Source organism: Zootoca vivipara, chromosome 4, assembly GCF_963506605.1.
Source record: "Zootoca vivipara chromosome 4, rZooViv1.1, whole genome shotgun sequence".
Lineage (NCBI taxonomy): Eukaryota > Metazoa > Chordata > Lepidosauria > Squamata > Lacertidae > Zootoca > Zootoca vivipara.
In genome coordinates, this window is record NC_083279.1 from 98,301,380 (window position 1) to 98,325,841 (window position 24,462).

Consider the following 24,462-nt stretch of genomic DNA (forward strand, 5'->3'; position numbering starts at 1 on the left):
CCCGCGGCGTCGGCCAGGGGGGCGTGGAGAAGGCTCCGCCCACGCGGTGTGTGTTTCGGTTGCCGTGGCGACGGTCCCGCCCTCTGTCCGCGCCGCGTTCCAATGTGCAAGGCAGAGAGAGGCAGACTCGGCGGGCGAAGCAGCAGCGGGCATGGTGAGTTCGCGTGCAAACTAAGGCGGGGGTGGGGGAGTGGGACGGACAAGGGATCCGTGCAAGGCACGTCGGGGGTGCGCGTGCAAATACCAGGATCAGTGCAACGCAGCTGCAGCAGCGAGGCTCTTGTGGAAAAGGAGGAGAGCGTGCAAGACCTGGCGGAAGCGCTGCATCCCTTCGTACAATCGCTTTGCTTCTTCTTCTTCGTGGAATCATAGAATGGTGGAGTTGGGAAGGATCCAACGGGGTCATCTAGTCCAGCCTCCTGCAATTTAGGAATCCTGCCCACAGGCATCCCGGGGTGCGCTTGAACCACCAACCTTCTGGTCAGCAGCCAGGCGCACGGACCCATTAAACAAGATGAACAAAAAAACGGGGGGTCGTTACTACCCTGCAATTTTTAGGGGGAGCCGCTTCCTGCATTGTACAGGGGGTTGGACTAGATGACCCCCAGGGATCCATTCCAACTATACCGTGCTATGATTCTTGCCGGCAGAACTTGCAGTGCACAAGCAAACCCCTGAGGGTGTACCCCAGGCATCCCCAAACTGCGGCCCTCCAGATGTTTTGGCCTACAACTCCCATGATCCCTAGCTAACAGGACCAGTGGTCGGGGAAGATGGGAATTGTAGTCCAAAACATCTGGAGGGCCGAAGTTTGGGGATGCCTGGTCTATGCAGTCATATATGTTCTTCCTAAAATTCCACCTAAACATTAGGAAGAACTTCCTGACAGTAAGAGCTGTTCGGCAGTGGAATTTGCTGCCAAGGAGTGTGGTGGAGTCTCCTTCTTTGGAGGTCTTTAAGCAGAGGCTTGACAGCCATCTGTCAGGAATGCTTTGATGGTGTTTCCTGCTTGGCAGGGGGTTGGACTGGATGGCCCTTGTGGTCTCTTCCAACTCTATGATTCTATGATTCTATGATTCTATGTGGGGAGAAGTGTTCCTGAGCATTTAAAGGCTTTGTGGCTCAAAACCAGCCACAAATAGCCCTCTTATGTCTAACTCTTAAAGGTGCAGGAGTCCTGTCTGCTCTTGCATCTGACCACCCTCCCTGGTAGACTGACCTGTGACCCTCCATGTGTAGAATGACTACAACTCCCGTCATTCGTGACCATTAGCCATGGTGGCTCAAGCCGATGGGAGATGGAGTCCACATCTGGAAAGTCAATAGATCCCCCCCCCACAGCCCTGTTGTAAAACCTTTATAACAGCTGGGATTAAGGCCGTATAAGGGATTTTGGTAATCTATAACAGGCATCCCCAAACTTGGTTGGTCTTTAAGGTGCTACTGAAGGAATTTTTTTATTTTGCTTCGACTCAGACCAACACGGCTGCCTACCTGTACCCAGCAGAGAGATGCCCAGCTCAGTGGCACAGCAGCATCTGCTCAGCAGGCAGAAAATCCCAGGTGGGGCTGGGAGACAGGATTCCACCCGGAATCAGACCCTTTAGCTAGATAATTCTCTTAAATTCTTACAACACCTGGGGAGCCTGACTCAGTAATGGGTACCTTGCCTATGTATATAGTAAAACCAATCTCTGTTTTTTTATTGTTGTTTTACACCTTCACAACCATTTGCTTTGGGAGGGGCAGACTTCTTAATTCACACCTCGGTAGAGTTGGGTACACAGCACCATTGAATTGTTTTTTTTGGGGGGGGGGCAAATTCAGCTGTCTATCTCTGTGGAAGAATTTTCTGCATGTTAGATCTCCCTGCTGATAATACACTTTTCTTAATTCTTTTTCCATCTCCCTCAGGCTAGTTCTGCGTTATCGTTTCCCAGGTGAGTAGCAACCTTGACAGTTCTGCTATAGATTTCTGCTGTTAATAATTCTAAAAACTCTACTTTGCTGCATGACTTTTAATGCTGCAAAAACTGTAATTTCAGAAAGCTTTCTACCATTGCCACAAGATTTATCTCCTAGCTAGTGAGAGCCGATTCAGAATTATCGTATTGTTTATAGCCCAAGGAGCTTGTATGGTTCTTGCCCTCCTCATTTAGTCCCCACAACGACCTTGCAAAGTAGGCTAGGCTGAGAGGGACTGGCCCGAGTGACCCCCCCAGTGAGCTTCCTATGGCCGGGGGGGGATTCGAACCCTGATCTCCCGGATCTTAGTCCAAATGCTCTAACCACTACGCCCCACTGGCTCCATGGTCAGTACAGACCAGCTTTCAGAAAATATCTGGAAGGCCCTAGTTTGGCGAAAGCAAAAACAGGCAGCCTTCAATTTTATGACCACCACGGTATTTGCATTGCGGGAGGGGAGTGTCTGAAGGCCCCATTCATACATTGTGTGCACAGCCTCTGGCCTCCTTTGGTAATGGCAGGCAAGAAGTTGGCAGCACGGATAGAAATGTGCCCTTTGCTCCGAAGCGAGGGGAAAACTGCTGCCCTCTGCTGGAGACAGGCGGCACGGCCTCACCAGCAATCTCTGACGACAGCCCTGCAGTGTTTACCATTCCCAAACACACCCTCCCAGTTTGACTTCAAGGTTGTAACGAAAGGCGGTCGCTCTTGGAGAGACCCCCAAAAGACAGCCTGCAGTGGTGAACCGGATACCTCCCGAGAAAGCACATGTCGGCACTCTGCACACCTGGGTTCGAATGTGAGGATTAGACCTATTTGTGGAGCTATGGATGGCTAGTAGGCACAGTGGCTAATCTAACGAACCTGAACGTTGGGACAGGGGGGGGGGTCTTCACAACAGCGCAGTTAAAACTGTGGAACTCCCTCCTGCAGGAGACAAGAATGGATTCCAACTTGGATGGCTTTAGGAGAGGGTTGGAGAAATTCACGGAGAAGAGGGGGCTCTTGAGGGCTACTAGCCACGGTAGCTATGCTCCTGCCAGCCTAGCAGTTCGAAAGCACACCAGTGCAAGTAGATAAATAGGTACTGCTGTGGTGGGAAGGTAAACTGCGTATCTGTGTGTGACGAAATGTCCCACTCTCTACTACCAAAATGTGACACAGGAAACCAGAGGTGAAACCACCCACCCTCTTCTCCTGCCGCCTTAAAATAAACCCCTTTTTACTTGTGGGTTTCTTAGTAAAGAGTGTCTTCCAGCTTACGTGGCCTGGTATCTTAAGAAACTCTAGGCTGTTTGACGGAATAACCTTTTGCCTACAGTAAAGGGTCTCACTCAGTTTGATTCCCCACTGTAAAAGTTTGCCCTTTCCACTCCGGCAACTTTGTGGCACCCCCCAGGTTATCCTCCTAAGCCTCCTCAGTGTAACTCTAAGACACAAACTGTCGCCTCTATTCCCGAGGTAAGTTTTGTCCTCTATTGAGCCACCACTGCTGTGAGTTCTGATACCCCGCTGGAACAATAAAGACGATTCTTCTTGGCAAAAAAAAAGATGAAATTTTATTATCTTAAAAACATAGTAGTGTCTTTAACGTTTAATGTGTTTATCAGCTTTGTTTCATTTGCACAATAACTCTGTCAAACATTTAACCTCAAGCTCTCCTAAACCACATCTACATTCCCACTCTCCTGGCCTCTCAACTTTCCCTAACTGACCAAACCGACACTCCCTCCTTTTAAACTGGGAACAGTCCCGCCCCCATCAGAATGTTATGTCAGTCAGGCTGGAGGTGGAGTAACTCTTTTCCAGCCAGGTAGGAATAAACATTTCAAAACTGTGTCAATTCGTCACACCGTGCACTCCGATTTCTGTCAGTGTGTTATGCTGTGCCAGAAGCAGTTTAGTCCTGCTGGCCACATGACCCAGAAAACTAACTGTGGGCAAACGCTGGCTCCCTCGGCCTGAAAGCGAGATGAGCGCCGCAACCCCGTACAGTCATACCTCGGTTTGAGTACGCCTCGGTTTCCGCGGACCTATCTGGAACGGATTAATCCACTTTCCATTACTTTCAATGGGAAAGTTTGCTTCAGGTTAAGTACAGACTTCCGGAACCAATTACACTCATACCTCGGGTTAAGTACGCTTCAGGTTGAGTACTCCGCGGACCGTCTGGAACGGATTAATCCACTTTCCATTACTTTCAATGGGAAAGTTCGCTTCAGGTTAAGTCATAGGTGCCAACTCCCAGATTGAAAAATCCGGGATCGGCTGTGGCACGGCAGCGTAAGTCGCGCTGCGGCCATTTTGGAACTGGGCAGATCAGCACCAGAAGTCGCTTCTATGCATGCTCTGCCCATTTCCAAAATGGCCGCAGCGCCGGAAGTTGCACTGCAGCCATTTTGGAACTGGGCAGATCAGCACCAGAAGCCACTTCTACGCATGCTTTGCCCATTTCCAACATGGCTGCAGCACCAGAAATCGCTTCTGCGCATGTCCAGAGACTCCAGACATGCGCAGGAGCCTCACTGGGCTGGTAAGAATCTGGTGGATTTACAGGGTTTTTTAAAATCCAGGCTGCCAGCGGGAAACGGCTGGAAAAACAGGGGTTTCCCGGGGAATACAGGAGACTTGGCAGCTATGGGTTATGTACAGACCTCCGGAACCAATTGTTTGTAAACTGAGGTACCACTGTAGTCGCCTTTGACTGGGCTTGGACTGTCCAGGGGTCCTTTACCTTTACCTTTTTTGCTCTGGCTTTGCATTCGGAGGCAGAAACGCTCCTGAAAGCCAGTTGCTGGAATCACAGGAGGGGAGAGATGCTCTTGTGCTTGGATCCTGCTTGCGGGTTTCCCACAGGCACCTGGTTGGTCACTGTGAGAAAAGGACACTGGCCCAGTCCTCTTTTAAAGCCATCCAGGCTGGTGCCCATCGCTGCCTCCTGTGGCAGGGAGTTCCCCAATCTGTGCTGAATCTTCCCACATCCGGCTTCACTGGATATTCACGATTTCTTGTGTTAAGAAAGAGAGAGAAAATCTTGTTCTCTGTCCACTTTCTCCATGCCAGGCAGTTTTATAAACGTCAGTCATGTTCTTTTTCCTCTAAAGAAAAGGCTCTTTTTTTTTTTCCTAGCGGTGAGAGTGTGGTACCCCAGGACCTGGGAAGACCAGAGTTCAATTCCCCACTCGGCCATGAAGCTCACAGTCCTTGCCTCTCAGCCTAACCAACCCCACAGGGTTGTTGTTGTGGAGATGGGGGGAAAGAGCAGGAAAAGAACCAAGAAAAGTAAAAAAAGTAAAGTAAAAATGAATTGTAAGCCCCACACGTTGTGAGAAGTGCCAAGGAGGGCAAGGCAGAGCAACCGGGGGGGGAGCAAGGCCCCCTGTGTAACGCACACACCCCGGACAAATGGCACCAACCTTTCTGCATGTGCGATTGTGTTTTGTTAGCACAGCGGGAAAGACTTGCACCCGGTGGAACTACAGTACAGCCTCCCTCCAGGCACCTCCATTGGACTACTCCTTTCGGGGCATCAGCTTCATGCAAGGTATGGCATAACCCGCCGGTTCCCCAACTCACCCCCACGGTTCCATAAACTCACCCCAGCGCCCCCTACTCTACCCTATTTAAAAGCCTTATTCAAAACAATGGCTCAAGTTTGTTCACTTTGGTGAATTATTAATTCAACTAGTTTTAAATGGAGTCCCAATTAACATACCTGCTGCAAGATGATTCGACCAGAACTCTACTTGTAGCAAGATACTTGATTTCAGTTCTTTCTTACAAAAAGCAGCATAATTTAATTTACGATTACTGATATCAAGTTACATCACTCGAGTAACCTTCAGATCTGATTAATGAACAATGAAGGCCTGCAATGTACTAACGTTTTAACCATAGCTTTAAAGCCCCACAAAATCACTTGAAACGTTTAAATATGTTGTACATGAGTTCCTTGTATGAGGTTGATTTTGTCTGATTGATTTTATGTATGACGGTTTTACACTGTTTTATCCTTGTTTGCTGTGTATTATGGGCCTATGGCCGAAATAAAAGTTTATCTATCTATCTAGTTTAAAATGCATTTTGAATGAACTGAATTACATCGGGCTATTGCCTTCCAAAGTGGGTCATGCAAACTGCTATTATGAATAATGCTTTTTATAGGATAGGGGGCATTGCGGATGAGTTTATGGAACCGGGGGGGACGGTGGCCCCCCTAAAACCTGGGAACCCCCTGGTCTCAAACGTGACAAGCAGCTAGCAGCTGCATGGTGGCAAAGGAAATGTCCTCTGTGCATGCTCAGAGGCACAGGGTTGCTGCTTCAGCAGAGCTTAGCCGTGCAATAAGAACGCACAGCAAGTGCTCCTTTCCTGCTTCCCTGAACCTGCCTCGCGAGTCAGCGCCCGCTTCCCTGCCCATTCTCTCCCACCTCCAGACCTGCTGACAGAGGAGCCGAGGGCCGGCTTGAAGCCCATCCATCGGTCCGAAGGGGGCCGGCTGCTGACACAGGCCATCTGGCTGAACAACAACACCCTCGGGGACCTGACCCAATTCACAGAGACTGTGAGCAAGCTCCTGGAATACCCAGAGGAAATCTACTGGATCGACCTCTCCTTCAATGACCTGCCCATCATCGACCCGGTAGCGTAGTCCGTTCCTTTAAACAGATTTCACTGTTGCTCCGCAAAGCACAACACACCAGCAACACCGTCATTGGTGGGCGGCCATCAAGATGCTAACTGGGGTGCAGCTGCCTCAGTTGAGTGCTGGAGCTATTATTATTTATTTCGTTAATTTGATTACCCGCCCTTCACTCTAAGCTCCCAGGGCAGGATACAGCATTAAAACACATCATCAGAACCCATTTAAAACAGCTTGAAATCCCAACAATAAGGTGGGTGCTAAAAATAGACATGTCCAAAGGCAGGATGAAGAGGTGCAATGAAGGCGCCAGACAGATCTATGTGGGGAGGGAGTCCCACAGCTTAGGGGCTGCCACAGAGGAGGCCCTTTCTCCCTGGGCCTCTGGGGGTGGAGGAACAAGCAAAAGGGTCCCCCCCCTCTTCCAATCTCAGCACCCGAGAGGATCTGTAGGGAAAGGGGCAACCTTTCAGATACCTGGGACCTGTGTCATTTAAATACCAAATTGTGCACCTTGAATGGGGCCCGGAAACCGGGGGAAGCTGTTTTAAAACAATGAAGATTTTAATAAAAAATTATATTAATACAACAAACCAACCAGGGAAAAGGTATGTGATCTAAATAGAGCCCCAGGCAGTAATCTGTGTTTTGAACCAACGGAAGTCGCCTTCAAGGGCAGCCCCACGGAGAGCGCATTGCAGTAGTCCAGCCTGGAAGTTACCAGAAGGGGGGGGGCTGGATTTGGAGACTGGTAGGGACCTCTGCCGAGCGCAGCACCCGGCAGATTGCAGCCTGCCCGGCTGCTGTTGCCTTTCTGAGCCCGCTGCTTGCCGGCCTCTCTGCCCAGGTGCTGACTTCCTTCTACAACCTGCGCCACCTCAACCTTCACGGGAACGCCATCCAGCAGCTTTCAGAGGTGGACAAACTGGCAGTGCTCCCGCACCTGCGCAACCTGACGCTGCACGGAAACCCCGTTGAGGAGGAGAAGGGCTACAGGTAAACACTCGCCTCCCAAAAAGAAACAGAGGAGTGTGGGGCACACAGGACAGGGAGCGACAGGGGCTGGAGTTTAAACTGTGCTCCGTGTGAAGGAGAGGAGGGAGCCGGGCAAGCAGGCAGGCTGTCTTCCAAATGCTGACCCCGGCACTGTACTTTGCACGTTGCGCAGGAGCTACGTCCTGTCCACTCTGCCCAACTTGAAGTCCTTCGATTTCAGCGGAGTCACGAAGCTCGACCGCACCACTGCGGCCGTCTGGAGACGCATGAACATCAGGCCAAAGAAAGTCCGGAGGAGAAGGGACGACTACTGACGGCCCTACCGCTCTGGCGGCAGGGAGAGGACGGCCCTGCAACCTGCAGCCTCTATTGGGAATAAAGAATTCGAGCAGCTTGGCATGGCAGAGCATGGATGGGGGCAGGGAGTGGGCCGGGGTGGTGTGGGGTGGTGTGGGGCCGGGAGCCTTTTCCTGCAGTTGTGCCCAACGGCCTCAGCCTTCCTGCTTTCCGGGATATGTCGGGGTGAGGAACCTGTGGTTCATGGGATCCTAGAACTGTGGTGTCGGAAGGGACCCCCAAGGATCATCTAGCCCAACCCCATGCAATGCAGAAATCGCAGGTAAGGAATCCCTGGCAGATGGCCCCACCACCACCACCTGTGATTATAAACCTCCAAGGAGGGAGAGTCCATTGCTTTCCAAGAGAGACTGTTCCATTGCCAGGCAGCTCTTACTGCCAGAAAGTTCTTCCTGGCGTTTAGTCGGAATCTCCTTTCTTGCCATTTGAAGCCATTGGGTTTCTGGAGCAGTGGAAAATAAGCCACGTACGCTAGGGCGCTAGCAGCCCTCCAGCTGATCAGAGAATTGTAGCGTCGGGAGAGCCATCCAGCCCCTTCTGCAAACCGAAGGTGCGCAAGGCACCTTTGTTTTCCCTTTTTGTTTCAGATGTCGGGAGCGAGCCAGCCAGCCAGCCAGCCTGCCTTTCCTGACCTGCAGATGTGCTGGACTCTCCATTCCCATCAGCCCCTGCGTGGTGGCAGCCATCTTGGAGGGCAGGGGAAGGCCCTTTGCCCTTGGCCAAAGGGTCACGGCAAACCCAACAAGGATTCTGGCACAGCATAACAGACGCACAGAGGATGCAGCCGCTGTGGATTTAAAGCAGCTGCCCTCCAAATTCTCCTAACAATGGGTTGAGCAGGGAAGGACCCTTTCCTTGTGCCAGCCTTGAGTCCCTTCTCCTCCTTACCCCCCTTTCCCATGGAAGTGCAGCCCTCATACGCCGGAAATTTGGTTCCCCCCATCCCTGGCTCAGTGGCACAGCACCCGCAGGGAGTCCTGGGTTCAAATCCTGGCATCTCAAACTCCTAAGTGACAGGAAAGACCTCTGTGGCAGACAGCACCTCCTGTTCGTTATGGAGCTAGAGGGAGTCTCGCCTGACCTGCTGGAAGACCCGTTTCCATTCAGTGACGTTTGTGCGGGGGAATCGCTTTTTGCGGGGCGGTGCCCCCACTGCTGTATATCTTCCTTGGCGTTCGCCACCTTCTTTTCCAATAAATGTGCTTGTCCAAGTGGCACCAGGTGTGTCAGCTCTCCGGTTCTGCTTGTTCTTAAAGAGAGTACCCAGATCCCGGCAGGCACCTCCTCCCTGCCTTATTCCTGAGCTTTGAGGGCCCACGTTCCCCAACTCCACCCCACACGGCAGCTCCCGTTTCCTTTCGCTCCCTTAACGTTAAGAACCTAGGGAAAGCCTGCTGGATCAGGCCGGTGGCCCATCTAGGCCAGCATCCTCTTCTCACAAGGGCCAACCAATAGCAGGATCCGAGCACAAGAGCAACTCCCCCCCCCCTTTGAGGTTTCCAGCAACTGGGATTCAGAAGCATTTTTGCCTCCAACTGGGGAGGCAGGGCACAGCCATCCTGGCTAACAGCCATCTCCTCATCCGTGAATTTCTCTAGTCTTTCAAAGCCATCCGAATTGGTAGCTGTCATTACCTCCTTTGGACGTCCCTTCGCTTAACTACGCGCTGCGTGAAGGCCTTTCCTTTGCCTGTCCTGAATCCCCCAACACTCAGCTTCTTCGGATGCTCGAGAATTTTGGTGTTCCTCCCTCCCTTTCTCTGTGCTGTGCGTCACTTTATAAGGGTTTATCAAGTCCCTCACCTTTCCTGTTAACGTAAAAGCCCTTGATGCACAAAGTTTCTTCATTGGGGGGGGGGCGTTGCGCCATCCCCTAGATCGACCGAGTCACGCGACAAAACAACCAACAGCCTTTTGCGTGGATGATGAACATACTTATATTTTATCTACTTTAGCAAAATAAAGGAAACCAAAAAAATTAAAACGAAACGACAGTTCAGCCACTTAAAAAGAGGGTGGTGATAGGTGAGACGCCAAAAAAGCGGAGCTCCAGGGTGTGTTCCACTCCCCTCCCACCCCCCACAAGCTGCTCTTTGGCTTCTTCCCTCCCCTCCTTCCTATTTGGAAGAAGACGACAACCCAACGCACCCTTCGTTGGTTCCCCCCAAATCCTAAAAATAAAGCCCGGCATTCTGCGGGCAGCAACGGGAAAGTAATGCAGGTTGAACCCCACGTGGGAAGGGGCAGGTAGCAGCTGCAACGCGTCTCAGCCCCCCCAACCCCGGAGGCAAGAATTTCAGGGCCTTATTAGGGGGGGAAAGGTAAATAATGAAAGCGAGCACAGCTGCCCCCCCCCCACGCCAGTGGGCCTCAGGATCCCATCCCCCTGTCCCCTCGATGACCGATAGTGTGGTGCTCAGCTCTCTAGGAGCTGGGCTTAGCATGCACAGTGTTCAGGGCCTGCCCCCTCCTCAAACCAATTTATGTACGGGCTGGCACAAATATGACCTCCCCACACACACAAACACACATGGGAGGGGGGAGAAACGTGGGTCCGACCAGCCCCTGGGAGCTGGCAGCTGGCGACTGTCTCTGGGGCGCAAGTGGCAGGAAGTTCAGTGTATCGCTTATCCGTCCAAGTCCCACTGCAGTGAAAAGCCGACCGTGGCGAGGGAGAGGAAAGGAAATGTGGAAGGTTGTTAAAAAAACAAGACGTTACAGGTGTCTGCGGGATCGGCATCAGGGGATCCCAAACTGTACAACCAGTTCTTCTTTCGCATCCACTCGGATCTGGGAGAGAGCACTGAAGGCATACGCAGCTATCCGGGAGACCTGGGTGGAGACGGAGAGAAGGGAGGGGTAAGCCATATACAGGGTACTCCAGGAGGAGATTCGAGTCACCAAAAAACCATTTCAGATTTAGACAAGGCCTATGCAAACTCAAAAGCGCCTCTGATTCAGCTTTTGCCAAAACGGGGACCTCTAGATGTTTTGGAATCCGAACACCCATCAGCCCCAGCCAGCACACGGAGGCCCAAACATCCCATGGTCCCCCGCGTGGCGAAGGCTGAACTGGATGCTGCTGATTCACGAGGCCACAGGTGAGGACGCAATGCCGCTGCCGCCAGGAGCAGCCTGTTTGCTGCCCGAAGGCAAAAAATTCCAGGCAAAAGTTGACTCTTCAGAGCTGGGGGGTGGAACAGTCCTCCACCACACCCCACGGCAGCATACTAGCTCCGGGCAGACCACACAAGCTCATGTTCCTGGCCGCTTTTGGCCCTGCGGAATTTGCCGCCCGAGGTAGCTGTTTCCCTCTGCCTCCTGGAAGGGCCGGCCTTGCCTGCCCCCAATGCCTTCCTGTTTTAGGGAAGGCGATGTCTCCTCACACCGTTGTTGTGTGACATCTACCCCGCCCCTTGCGGCTTCCAGGAGCCGATTCCTCCCACCCACCCAAAGTGCTTGTGAACAGGCAGAACGGCAGAAAGGAAAAACGGGGAGGTAGGGCCCAGGTTTGTCTGTTTTTGTTATTATTTTTCTTACACATTTTGTGCTTTTTATATTGTAATTTTACGTTGTGATCCGCCCTGAGATCTATGGGTATAGGGCGGTATACAAATGTAAAAAATAAGTAAATACAAAAACTGTGGCGCTGTGGGTTAAACCACAGAGTCTAGGGCTTGCTGATCGGAAGGTCGGCGGTTCAAATCCCTGCAACGGGGTGAGCTCCCGTTGCTTGGTCCCAGCTCCTGCCCACCTAGCAGTTCAAAAGTGCAAGTAGATAAATAGGTACCGCTCCAGCGGGAATCATAGAGTTGGAAGAGACCACAAGGGCCATCCAGTCCAACCTCCTCCCGGCGGGAAGGTAAACAGCGTTTCCGTGTGCTGCTCTGGTTCACCAGAAGCAGCTTTGTCATGCTGGCCACATGACCTGGAAGCTGTCTGCGGACAAACGCCGGCTCCCTCAGCCTATAGAGCGAGATGAGCGCCACAACCCCAGAGTCGGACACGACTGGACCTGATAGTCAGGGGCCCCTTTACCTTTTTACAAAAACTGTAGAGATCAGAAAACTCTCTGAAGCAGCATATATAGTAATGGGGCAGGACAGGTCGATCCAGGGCGAGAAAGTGGACCTGGATCCACCTGCGGTTTCATCCAGCCCAGTGGTCCTCCTGGGCGCATCCGGCAACCCACAAAAGCAGGGGAAGGCAGCCAGAAGTGTCTCCCACAGCTGCTCTTCAGCAACCGGTCCTGAGAGGCGCCATGGCAGCAGCTGCTTATAACCGCAGAGTGACTCTCGCCAGCTCTCTTTTTAAAAAGGGGATCTAATCTATTGATTAGATACTGAAGGGTGGGGTGGCATGGCCCAGCCCTGCAGGTGAGCATCGATGGTGCACGTGGCCAGCTCACTCTGCCAGCTTCAAGAGCCAAAGCCGGGCTGCAATCCATAGTTCCCCTCCACAGTTTTATCCTCACAACAACCCTGCGAGGGAGGTTCAGCTGATGCCCCAAAGGTCACCCATGGAGGGAGTTTCATGCCTGAATGGGGATTTGAACCCTAGTCTTCCAAGGTCCTAGCCTGACACTCTACCCACTATGCCACGCAAGCTCTTTTTCCGGATGACACAGTCGTGGTCCAACCCCACCACCTGCAGGGCCACAGATCTTCTCCAGCCTTACTTCAGGGGAACGGCGGAAGTGGGCGTCAGAGCCTTGTGGCCCTGGGGGGAGCGTACCCACCTGCTGCAAGTCTGCGAAGGGAACGGGGTCGCTGGCAAGCACTTGATGGGGCTGCGTGGTGAGCGATGGGAGCGTCGAGAGCTTCTTCCAGTGCATCAGGTTGCTGCTCAACATGGCCAGCCTGGTGCTAGAAGGAAAGGCAGGAGAAAGGGAGTGTGTGTGTGTGTGTGTGTGTGTGTGTGTGTGTGAGAGAGAGAGAGAGAGAGAGAGAGAGAGAGAGAGAGAGAGAGAGAGAGAGAGAGAGAGACCGACCGACCGACCGACCAGCAGGGAGCAAAAAGAAGGAAGTGGGCATCAAGGTGTGGGACGACAATGGGGTCTGTGGACCACCCGTGGCCCACGTCATTTTATGTTTGCAAAAATACAACCCTACAGCATCTAGTACAGCGCATAACAATTGTTGTAAAAGGCAAAAGAAAAAAAGAAAAGATCACTGAATGGTCCACCGAGATGCTCAGAATTTTTCAAGCAGTCCAGGGTGGGGAGTTTGGGAACTGCTGCCCTAAGGCCAATCTGGGTGTTTTCCAGCAGACACTTCTGGCTCCTAAAATAAGAGCAAAATTATTCCCTCGCCCCCCCCCACCCCACCACTAAATTATCCAACTCAAACAAATAAACGGTGGGATAGCCAGGAGTGGATCAGTTCAGCAAATCCATAAACTCTGATCTGCCCACACCTGGCTCTAAAGAGAGGGCTGGGCGGGGAGAACGTTATTTTCATTTCTAGGTGAAGCAGGGCCAGGCCTGTGAAGCATCTCGGCCCCAGACCAGTTTGGAGTCCCACAGCAGAGTGATTCTCAATTGCCTGGTCTACCTAATTCATATGTTTAGCAGCCCACCTCTTAAATTTAGGGTCCCGACAACAGGTAGGTGAAGGACAAAGAAGCAGGTGGGAAGAAAATGGGTGGGGGAGGAATTTCCAGGACAGAAGCAGGAAAGAGTTGCTCTGGGCTCCGGGGGGGGGGGGGAGACCTACCTGTACTGCCTGGCTCTATCCATGTACTCGTGCTGCTCCATGCCTTGCTGATCTGCGGCCGAAACGTCAATGATGTTGCTGCAAGAAAGCGAGGGCAGAGATCAGAGACCCTGACCCACCCGCTTCAGAGGGGTAATAGCTCATTTAACGATCATCTCATGGGTGGCAAATCCCACCCAAATGCCAATTCATCTGGCACTGGTTTTGGTTATAAAAGTTTTTGACCCGCTGTTTATACGTCTGACCTTGGAATACTGCTGTATTGCCTCTTTTGTAAGTTTCTCTTTCTCTCTCTCTCTCTCTCTCTCTCTCTCTCCTTATCTTATACCTGACCATGCACAATTGTTTTTTCTCTCTCTTCTCCTTTGAATTTTTGGAATACTTAGTCTTGCTTGTTAATATTTTTTTATATTAAAAAAACATAAAAGGAAGCAGAGATGAGTGAGACAGGAGATTAAGAAGAGAAACTGGCACCATCTAATAGATTCTGTTCCCGGCAATTATTACAGACAGAAAATGGTGATCTCTGTGGTAGCTGGGTTTTTTAAAAGACCTTTTAACTTGTTTTATTATTGATTGCTTGCTACCCTTGAGAGGAAGGGCAGGGTATACATTTAATAAAAGTAAACATCCACCCTGTACCCAGCCACCCAGCAGCTGACTGAGACCTGAGAACGGACCCTCCGCCAGCATGCCAAGCACTGATAGGCAGCTTCTGCACTGTACTTTCCGTGTGTTACAAATTTTAGCTGTCGCTGGCCCAGAATCTTAATTGCCCAGCCTTGGGAAGACCCGCTTCAGGAAGGAGAAATTAACCCAAACTATCTGAGGGGGTCACAGGGGACGACAGAGGACGAGATGGTTGGACAGTGTTCTCGAAGCTACGAACATGAGTTTGACCCAACTGCGGGAGGCAGTGGAAGACAGGAGTGCCTGGCATGCTCTGGTCCATGGGGTCACAAAGAGTCGGACACGACTAAACAACGACGTCTGAGGGGTCACAGGATCCCCCCTTCCTTGGAGGTTTCCCTTGGAATGTGTGAGGCCAGCATAGCCTGTTCCCCACAGAGGCCAACTGGACGGGTGCCCCACTGGAAGACCACAGGCAGCCCAGGAGGGGCACAGCCCATTCCCCACTGCCTGCCGCCCAGTCCTTGGTCCTCTGAGCATGCAAGGTCCTTCCTGCCCTCGGAGCTCCGCAAAAGGTGGCTCAGGAGGCTCCCCCACCAGAGATACGCAAGGCCAGCTCTTGCCAAACTGGAGCTGCCCAGACGTTTTGAACTACAACTCCCAGCACCCCCATCATCACGTAGGAACCTGGGGCTGATGGGAACTGTAGTCAAAAACGTCGCCTGGATGGGGAAGGCTGCTTTTACTGCAGCACAGCCTGTTTTGGTCCTGGTCGTTCTGTTCCTGCATTGCAGGCGGGTTGGCCTAAATGGCCCTTTGGGTTCCTTCCAACTCTGCAATTCTATGTTTTTATGAATCCGTTTGACTTTCCACCTCCACGTTAAAGAAAAACATGCGCTCAACTCACATGGCTGTCTTGGCGAGGATCGATGACAGCAAAGCCTGCTCGTCCGTCCGGGCTGAAGGCAGGCTGTAGCAGTTGGGCTCGGCTCCGTTTAAGGGCTTGGGTGGGCTGGAAGCAGTGGGCAACAAGGGCTTAGACTCATCGCCCTAAGGTGGGGAAAGCAAGGAGGGAAAGAAAGACAGCGTTCAAAATTTGCAGAGGACCCAGCAGCCACTGGCAGGCAAGGGAAGGGTCCCCAATCCAGTATTCACTTGCTGCAGATTGCCTGCACACAGGAGTTAGAACACAGGAGTTAAACGGCTCAACATTCAACCCCGGTTCAGACATTTCGGGCGGGGGACAACAACGTCAAATGCACAATGGAAGAGGGTGTGCACCCCTCCTCTCAGCACACAGAGAGCCCGCTGCTGGAGCCAGGCCACCACTGTGCAAACTGCCTAGCACGTCATCTTGCCTGACAAAGCCCCCAACAGGCCCCTGTCCCCCCCCCTCCAGCTGATCTATAGGAGCTGCTAGTGGAGAGAGCCAGGCAGCCCAGCAGCTCCTCTGAACACAGAATGTGCTTCTGACTTCCATGCCTAGGTCTGCCAGGTCCCCCTGGCATGGCCTCAAAATCAGCTCTGGAGGTTTGGGGCACCCTCCGGAGCAGACTTGGGGGGCCTGCTGGGAGAAGAGGAAACAAAATCCCATTGCACAGGGGGTTCACTGGCACAGCCTGTGGGTCTGAAGCAAGCCCCATTTCCTCCCACTGGAGATGGTGCTGGGTGGGCAGCAGGGGGAGTGGAAGATGATGATGTGCTCTCCAAGGGGTGTGGGCAGCTGAGGATCACGTGCAGGAGGCTCCCAGGGCTTTGGACTGACAAAGGGACAGGGCTTGCAATATGGAGGGTGTGCAGCTTTCTTAAAGTGGAGGGGGAGGGAACAGGAGGTTATGACTGCAGACGGGGTGGATAAAAATCAATGATATTTTTTTCATTTTAAAAAATCAGATTATTTTTTATTTAAATCGGATTTCTTTTTATTTAAATTGGATTTTTTAAAAAAGTAAAATGCTTTTCTATTTTCTATAGAAAATAGTTTTCTATTTAAGTTACATCAGAGTCCAAATGCTATTCATCAGGAAATAAGGGTTTGTTTTTAATTACTGTATGTAGCATGAGGCTTTATATGCAATGTTTAATTTTTTTGGTAAATGAATTCCATTAATCCATTCATAATGTCATGCTCTTCAAGAAGTTTCTGTAAGATTATTTGGGGCAGTTTTTTTCTAACGAAAAGATATTATCACAGAACTGTGAATTTGTGTCTACAGAGATAACATGCCTTTTCTTCACAGGAAAAATGTTATAAAATGAACATTGAACAGTTGAGGAGGAAAAAACCCTTAATCCTATTGTTCCTTTGCAAATCTATATACACAGAATCCACCCCCAAACCTCTTAAATGTTAAGATTCAAGAGGTTCCATGAATAGATTGTTTGGAGTGGAATAGATCTGCACAAGTAGCTAAGTGTGAAGCAGTAAAAATGAAAGTGCAACCTTGTGAGCAGAATCCTCCACAAGTCTTGGGATCTTTGTGGAATAATTGTGCAACTCAGACTTGAGGCAAGTGCTGAAGGCAACCTCTTCCCAATCTCACTGGGTTCCAACAACTGCACTGACACTTAACTGTACAGAATAGGAACCTGAATGTATACGCAAATCCAAAGGGGGGTGGAAATAGTAAGTGGGATCTGTAAGTCCTTGGCGAGACCTTGAAGTGCTTGCCAGTCAACTAATAAGAGTTCACTGGTTCCAGGCCCTTCTTCCCAGTTGTAAATATTAAGATTATACCAGCAAGGAGGAGTCTGTAAAAAAAATGATTTAAATCCAGTCTTACTGACTAGTGGTTTAAATTGTAATTTAAATCGATTTGATTTAAATCAAATCCACCTTGGCTGCAGAGCCACTCCCTTGCCTGCACTAGCTCAGCTGGTAAAGCGACACACTAGCCCAGGCATAGGCAACCTTGGCTCCCCAGATGTTTTGGAACTACAACTCCCATGATCCCTGACCAATGGTCCTGTTAGCTAGGGATCATGGGAGTTGTAGTTCCAAAACATCTGGAGAGCCAAGGTTGCCTATGCCTGCACTAGCCGCTGGTTTCCTGAGCTTCTCCCCGCTGGTGTTGTTCTGGGCACCCCTTGCCTGCCCACCCCAAAGAGTTTTAAATTGCATAGTTCCATGTAAATGCCTACAGTGAATGCACAGCGAATGTGGCTTCCCCCCATTGCAGGGTTGAAAAACAATGCGTTGGACAACGAACAGCTAATCTGTTTTTTGTTGTTCTGGAGCAAGAGTCCATGTGATCATGAAGGATCCTGGCAATACTATGACTTTACTGAATTGTGTCGTTTTGTTGTTTTTGTTTGAATTTGCTGTTGTTGTTTGCCTTATACACTACTGTGTTTGGCATTAAAATGATAGCAATGTATGTCGAAACAAAATTTAAAAATTCCTTCCAGCTTTTTTTTATTTTGTTTCGACTACGTCAGACCGACACGGCTACCCACCTGTAACTAGCAATGTATGTTGTTTTTAATGCCACTGCAATCATTTATGAGCCACTGTGAGCTCGACATCTGTTGCTGGAAAAGCAGCATACAAATATTAAATCAACTCAGCTCAACATAAGAGTTCCTCCTGCTCACAAGTAGCCCAACAAGCACAGGTCACCTTTGGCCCTGACGGGGTAGCAACCCTTTGCAAGGAGACCACATTTCTGAGTATCCTTCTGGAAAGGGAGGCCAACGTACCATGACACCTTTTCTCCAATATGGTGTCCCCTCCTGATGCTGGTAGACATGCCACGCTTCTCCTGCCTTCCTCAGCCCAGGCTCCCTCTCTCCCTCGCCCCTATTTTCAGTGGACTCCTTGGCTTTCAACCCCCTGGGCAGGTCCCAAATCACTCCAAAGGGGCACTTGGCTTCCGTGTCTGGCTTACAGCAAGTGCTCGGCTCTCATTCATGCAGCCAGGCAGACCCTCCCGGCCTCTCTCAGGAATGGCAGAGACTCTGGCAAGGCAGTTCCCTGCAGCTCCTGAAACCAGACCCCCTCCGAGGTGCAGCTCCCACCACCACCGCTGTCCTCATAATTGGAAACAGACCAAAGCCTTGTTTCCTTCTGATCGCAGCCAACTGCAGCTGCATGGCTTGTTACCCGCAACGGTGTGAAGAAAAGCAACCGATCTTTGTTCTCAGCCCCACAGTCCCATCCCTCTGGGCAAACTCCTCGGGGGCACCTTGGGCCCAGGGCTTTTATTTCAGAAGGAACTCACCGCAACTCAGCTCCGGCCCCTCTCAGGCGGGTGCCATTGCCATTATCAGAGAAGGCGCCTCCTTTTCTAGAAAAAATAGCACTGCCTTGGCCCAACCTCTTATGGGCACTGTATGGACACGTGGAGCACAAGTTTACTCAACCCTCAGCCACATCTGTGCATTTGATAGGAAGCAAAGGGAAAGATGGATCTGTGCATATCTGGGATACAGAGCCTGAGCACATAGATAGACAAACCGATTACAGTGGTACCTCGGGTTACAGAGGCTGCTAACCCAGAGATAGTACCTCGGGTTAAGAACTCTGCTTCAGGATGAGAACAGAAATCGCGTGCCAGCGGCATGGCGGCAGTGGGAGGCCCCATTAGCTAAAGAGGTGCCTCAGGTTAAGAACAGTTTCAGGTTAAGAACAGACCTCCAGAACGAATTAAGTTCTTAACCCGAGGTACCACTGTACAGTCAAACCTCGGTTTACGCCAGGGGTCAGCAAACTTTTTCAGCAGGGGGCCGGTCCACTGTCCCTCAGACCTTGTGGGGGGGCCGGACTATATTTTGAAAAAATATATGAATGAATTCCTATGCCCCACAAATAACCCAGAGATGCATTTTAAATAAAAGGGCACATTCTACTCATGTAAAATCACCAGGCAGGCCCCACAAATAACCCAGAGATGCATTTTAAATAAATGGACACATTCTACTCATGTAAAAACATGCTGATTCCCAAATCATCCGCGGGCTGGATTTAGAAGGCGTTTGGGCCGCATCTGGCCCCCTGGCCTTAGTTTGGGGACCCCTGGTTTACGCCTATCTCAGTGAGCAACCGCTTTGGCGAGCGACCGCCGCGGCCCCGAAAGTGTTTACAACCGGGTTCCGTGGCATCGGATGCGCAGACGCGATCTGTGCAGCTCACGCATGTGCAGAAGCGATCTGCGCAGCGTGCGCAGAAGCCCTCTATCGGCGCATGTGCAGAACCGTGCCTTTGGCGAGCGGCCGCCTCCGCGGAACAGATTGCGGTCGCAAACCGAGGTACCATTGTACTGAGGGCATGAGCTAGAGGGCTCCCCTCTTGCCTGACAACAGAGCCCACTTGGCTGCACCAAGCATGCAATATCGGTAGTATCCGAGCAAGACTACAGAAGGAAAACTATTTCCCTCCTCCAGCTGCTGCTTGCAGAGTTCCCACTCCAGGCCTCAGAGACATACACGCCTGTTGCGCAATGGGCAAATGCTCTTCCTGCCTGCAAAGGGGATCCCGAGACCCTGCCTCTGTCTAGGCCTGACAAGAGCTCCCTCAAAAGTCTTAACTGCTCCCCAATGCCCATGAAGCCTATATGGGACTCAGCCGTGTCAAAGTGCGAAAGGAGTCCTTCGAAGTACAACCACCAGGGCAGACGGCTATGCTAGTCCTAAACAAAACCAAGTGTGACTTCCAGGCGTACCCTGCAACAGGACCCTCCCAGCACCAAGTTCCTTAGTGTTTTAAGAGGCGCCTTACGAGCCCCAGACAGGCTGGAAAGGCAAAAGTAAAAGAAAGCTACACAGAATCTACGCAAGAGAACTTCCCGTTCTTTCTTTCAGAGTTTGAACCAAAGAGGGCTGGAGAACAGACGAGGAAGATCTGTTTTGAGAAGTTCTGCTTTCTTTCTCGGCCGCAAGGCTAAGAAGTGAAACCACAGGAGAACTTTCTGTCTTTCCAGAAGGGATGAAGGATGGACAAAGCGATACATTTGCACTTCAGTTCTTTTAATGCAAAAACATGCAGATTTCCCAGCATCAAGTGGGTTCCCTGCTGTTCTCCCTGACTCCCGTCTTCATGCCTCCCGAAGGGAACCATGCTGGTGCCCACACCTGAAAATGGTATCTAAGGAGCTATTTTGTCACCTGTCATTTCACCAGAGGAAGATGCCTTGTATCAAGGCCCTTGTTCATGTACCTCCGCCTTGAGAGGTCCAGAGGGTGGCAACACAAGAACGGGGCCTTCACTGCAGTGGCTCCCCATCTATGGAATGCTCTCCCCAGGGAAGTTCGTCTGCTGCTTTCATTATACACCTTTAAGCGCCAGGCAAAAATGTTCCTATTTAACCAGGCCTTTGGTTGATTTGATTGGCACCCTATGCCCTTTTAAAATGTTGGAGGTTGGGGGGGTTATTGGGTTGTTGTTTGTATTCTAATTATGTATTTTGTGGCTTTATATTTTGATTTTTAAATCTGTGAACTGCCCTGAGACCTCTGGGTAAAGGTAAAGGGACCCCTGACCATTAGGTCCAGTCGTGACCGACTCTGGGGTTGCGCGCTCATCTTGCATTATTGGCCGAGGGAGCCGGCGTACAGCTTCCAGGTCATGTGGCCAGCATGACAAAGCCACTTCTGGCAAACCAGAGCAGCACATGGAAATGCCGTTTACCTTCCCGCTGTAGCGGTTCCTATTTATCTACTTGCATTTTGACGTGCTTTCGGACTGCTAGGTTGGCAGGAGCTGGGACCAAGCAACGGGAGCTCACCCCGTCACAGGGATTCGAACCGCCGACCTTCTGATCAGCAAGCCCTAGGCTCAGTGGTTTAACCAAAGCGCCACCTGGGTCCCCAGACCTCCAGGTATAAGGCGGTAAATAAATTCTAGTAGTGGTGGTGGTGATGATGATGATGATGATGATGATGATGATGATGATGATAATGTCAGACCAGTGGCCAAAGTAAAAAGTCACCTCAGGAGAAATGAGCATGGGTGGCTGAAGGGGCCCTTCTCACTTTCAGGCTATGCATGCTCCACCCATAGCACACAAACACAGAGAGCATTAAACAGTAAGAGCTAGTGGAAACTGACGGGCCAGTGTGCCAGAGGTAAACACAATGATTCCAGGAAAGGGCTGATATGATCCACTCTTCCCTTCACTGCGATAAGATCGGCAGAGAAACTAAACAAAGAAGTATCCCACTTCTAATTATTGTTGTATTGTGGATGCAACCTTGAAGGCAGCATAAAGGTATTTTAAATAAAAAAATTAAACAATGTTGTTAGGAGGCTAGCAATGCTAGTTGGTTGAAAGGCTAGTACAAATGCCACACACACACACACACACACACACACACACACACACACACACACGAGTATTCCCCCACCCTTTGACGGCTCCGGTGACAGTTTCACAGGTGCCCTTCAAGATGACAGCGATAGATGCCACCAAGAATAGCAGCAAGAGAGATAGAAAGTGAGCAGGCTGACAGCCCAGAACAGCTGATCTGGCTGGGCTTGCCAAGTAACAGAGATCTGTTGAGTTCAGGCCAAGGCGTTTCTGCACTCTTCCCCACCCCCCTCCTGCCCAAATACACACAACCTGGCCAAGGCATGATCAGCAAAGACGCAACCTCAGATCTGAAGGGAAGAGAATATTACTGAAGACCTCTCTATCTTGGTCATGTAAGAAGCAAGTTCCGTGCAGAATCTACTACAAACGGAAAGAGGATTCTCTCCTATGCTTTAAAACAAAAACGAAAAAACCCCAAGCCAGGCTGCCTTGAGCTATTCAATACTAGTAATTCTGCTTACTGATTATGGTTATTATGCAATGTGCTATATGCCAGCCGCTAACAAGGACATCTCCAAAGAGCCTCCAGGTAACCAGTTTTGTTTCATTCAGGCTGCACAGCGCAGGGTGAACTGATAGGCAGGTAAAAGAGTAATTTCCAACGCCACTTGATGGCCAGGGCTCCTCCTCACCACTCCACCTTGTCTGCTTGGAATGCAAACTATTTTCCTAGGCCTGCCTGGGCTCCCTTTCCCTGCCTTACCAAGGCTGCACATTTGAGAGCAGTGAGAATGGTAACAGATCTTGCATTTCATTACAGGGAAATCACATGACTTGAATTTGGGAAGTTGTGCTTTAGGCAAAGGGGAAGGCTGAACACTGAGGCTCCCAGAGGTGCCCCTGTTGCTTCACATGCTGCAGTAGCCAAAACAGGCAAGCTTGTTTTATTTTACCCACACCAGAGAGGCAGGCTAGAAAGCAGCAGAACAGGCTCCCCTTGGGCCACACCCATCAGGGCTGCACGTTGCCTCACCTGCAATGTGGGAGGAGGAGAACCCAACCGGAGGCTTTGCCAGAAACCAAGAAAGGCGTTCCCCCCCCCAAGATAAATTTCTTAAACTCTTCAGCAACAGGTACTAGGGGCATATAGCACCAAAGACCGTGCTATTTGAGATCAGGAGACTGAAGAAGACAAGCGTGCCTTCCTTGAAAGCTGCACATCTCTCCTTACTGTGGCATGACAATGTAAAGGAACAAACTGTCACAAATGACAAGCAGAGAACAGGGCGCAGGAAAGAGCAACAGGCGGAGAAACCACAGTGACAAAGGAGGTGGAGGAAGACTCACAGGGTGGGAAAAGAGGGAGGCGAGCATCGCTTTAAGCAGCAACTGGCCAAAATTGTAGGCGGGGAAGCAGAGGGCGATTCCTTCCCACGCCATGGCCTCCCCAAGGCCGATATCCTCGGCTTCCTTCTTGCTCCCCAGCAATGCATTTCTGGGCACATGCTCGGAGCCCACTAAGCGCCCTCTCCAGCCCCCACCCCACCCCCACCCCGAGGCGCACGCACGGCAGTGGGTCTCCACCAGGGGTGGCAACTCGGACACAATATTTGGGAGGGGTCTAACCCTCCCCCCCCCGCATAATTGGTCACATGCACACCACATGAATGGCCGTGCCCATCGCCAGGGGGAGGGCGAGGCTTGAATGGAGGGGTGGCAAAGGGACCTCGGCCCCTGCGAGCTGGCTCCGAGAGTTTCCACGCGCACCAGGCCCGAGAGGGAAGCGCCTCCTCGAACGGGTGTGGGTGCGCGGGTCAGGGGGACCCTCAGAGCCCCCTCACCTGCCTGCCCCCTTCTCCCCGGCCCCAGCAAGCGGGACCCCCCGAGCCTCAGAACCGCCTGCCCGCCCGCCCAGCCGAGAAGTGGGGAGCGTGGCAAGGAGAGGCAGCCCGGGGGGGGAGCGGGGAAGACCCCCTCCCCTCTCACCTGGTCCGAGGCCTCGTTCTCGCTGCTGTAACAACACCCCATGGCGGCGTCCGGAGAGCGGCCTGTCCTGGTGGGCCGCTGGTCACATGCGGCTTTGGGCGAGGCCCTCCGGCGGCGGCGACCCCTGCCTGCCTGTGCCCAGCCCGCCTTCCCCTCCGCGGGCGCCGCTCTCTCGTGTTTCTTTCCCCTCCCTGACCTTCTTCCGGCCACGTGACGCTCGCTCTACGGTGGGGGCGGGAGGTGTTTTTTCACGTGACCGCGCGGCTACAACATCCGGGGCAGGCGAGGCGAGCTCACGTGATACGGAACAGGCGGAATAGGAGGAGGAGCTTGGGTGGGTGTTTGGTTTTTGTGCCCCCACCGCCACCGGGAGCGCGCGTGCGCAGTCGGGGAAGAGGATTTCCCCAAGGAGAAATCGTGTGGCGGCGAGTGCGCATGCTCGCGGAGGGCGGGCATATTATAATAATATTAATAGGAATAAACATTAATGTCAAGACCTTAATTGTAATAATAAATAATAATAGGAATAAATATTCACGTCAAGGCCTGAATAGACATTAATGTCAAGGCCCTAATTGCAATAATAATCAATGTCAAGGCCTTAATTGTAATGATAATAAAAATAGGAGTAAACCTTCATGCCAAGGCCTTAATTGTAATAAAAATATGAATAAACATTAATGTCAAGGCCTTAATTGTTACTTAACAAGGAAAACAGACTTCTTATCAAGAGGAATAATATCCTTCCCTTAAATGCCCCTTACTTAAAACAGCTCTTAGGAGAGTAAATTCACTGTCAAGTAATTCCAGAGCCTCCATTGCTTCTTCCTGAAACGCCACCCTCTGCACAGTCCCGCAGGGCCATGCCCCAAGGAGCTTACAATCCAGGCTGTGGGAAGAATAAGAAATGGAAGTAAGGGCAGTGA

At 51.3% G+C, this 24,462-nt stretch overlaps 2 protein-coding genes across 3 annotated transcripts; one reads left to right on the forward strand and one right to left on the reverse strand.

The window, feature by feature from the left end:
- Positions 1-84: 84 nt before the first annotated feature.
- On the forward strand, positions 85-8,043 carry LRRC51 (leucine rich repeat containing 51). 2 transcript variants are annotated; one of them, XM_035115885.2, is made up of 6 exons: positions 85-154; positions 1,915-1,940; positions 5,412-5,509; positions 6,402-6,607; positions 7,455-7,603; positions 7,776-8,043. In XM_035115885.2, the coding sequence occupies exons 1-6, from the start codon at positions 152-154 to the stop codon at positions 7,915-7,917; spliced, it is 624 nt and encodes a 207-aa protein (XP_034971776.1). In that variant the 5' UTR covers positions 85-151; the 3' UTR covers positions 7,918-8,043. The 2 variants fall into 2 exon arrangements, with proteins under 2 accessions (XP_034971776.1, XP_034971775.1); XM_035115884.2 differs by lacking the exons at positions 85-154; positions 1,915-1,940 and having other exon boundaries at positions 4,540-5,509.
- Positions 8,044-9,880: 1,837 nt separating this feature from the next.
- Positions 9,881-23,748, reverse strand: LAMTOR1 (late endosomal/lysosomal adaptor, MAPK and MTOR activator 1). The gene is made up of 5 exons (XM_035115887.2): positions 23,537-23,748; positions 15,211-15,353; positions 13,674-13,751; positions 12,698-12,824; positions 9,881-10,791 (listed from the first exon to the last, which is right to left on the reverse strand). Exons 1-5 carry the CDS (start codon positions 23,576-23,578, stop codon positions 10,699-10,701), a joined length of 483 nt encoding a protein of 160 aa, XP_034971778.1. The 5' UTR covers positions 23,579-23,748; the 3' UTR covers positions 9,881-10,698.
- Positions 23,749-24,462: the final 714 nt, after the last annotated feature.

Bases quoted from the DNA above. Each gene is read 5' to 3' on its own strand.
- LRRC51 (XM_035115884.2), top strand. From the start codon at position 5,371: ATGGCACCAACCTTTCTGCATGTGCGATTGTGTTTTGTTAGCACAGCG. The intron at 6,608-7,454 runs GTAGCGTAGTCC...CTCTCTGCCCAG, and splicing joins ACCTGCCCATCATCGACCCG to GTGCTGACTTCCTTCTACAA. The intron at 7,604-7,775 runs GTAAACACTCGC...CACGTTGCGCAG, and splicing joins GAGGAGGAGAAGGGCTACAG to GAGCTACGTCCTGTCCACTC.
- LAMTOR1 (XM_035115887.2), bottom strand. From the start codon at position 23,578: ATGGGGTGTTGTTACAGCAGCGAGAACGAGGCCTCGGACCAG. The intron at 15,354-23,536 runs GTGAGAGGGGAG...TCCCCACCTTAG, and splicing joins AGAACGAGGCCTCGGACCAG to GGCGATGAGTCTAAGCCCTT. The intron at 13,752-15,210 runs GTGAGTTGAGCG...GCTTTCTTGCAG, and splicing joins ATCCTCGCCAAGACAGCCAT to CAACATCATTGACGTTTCGG.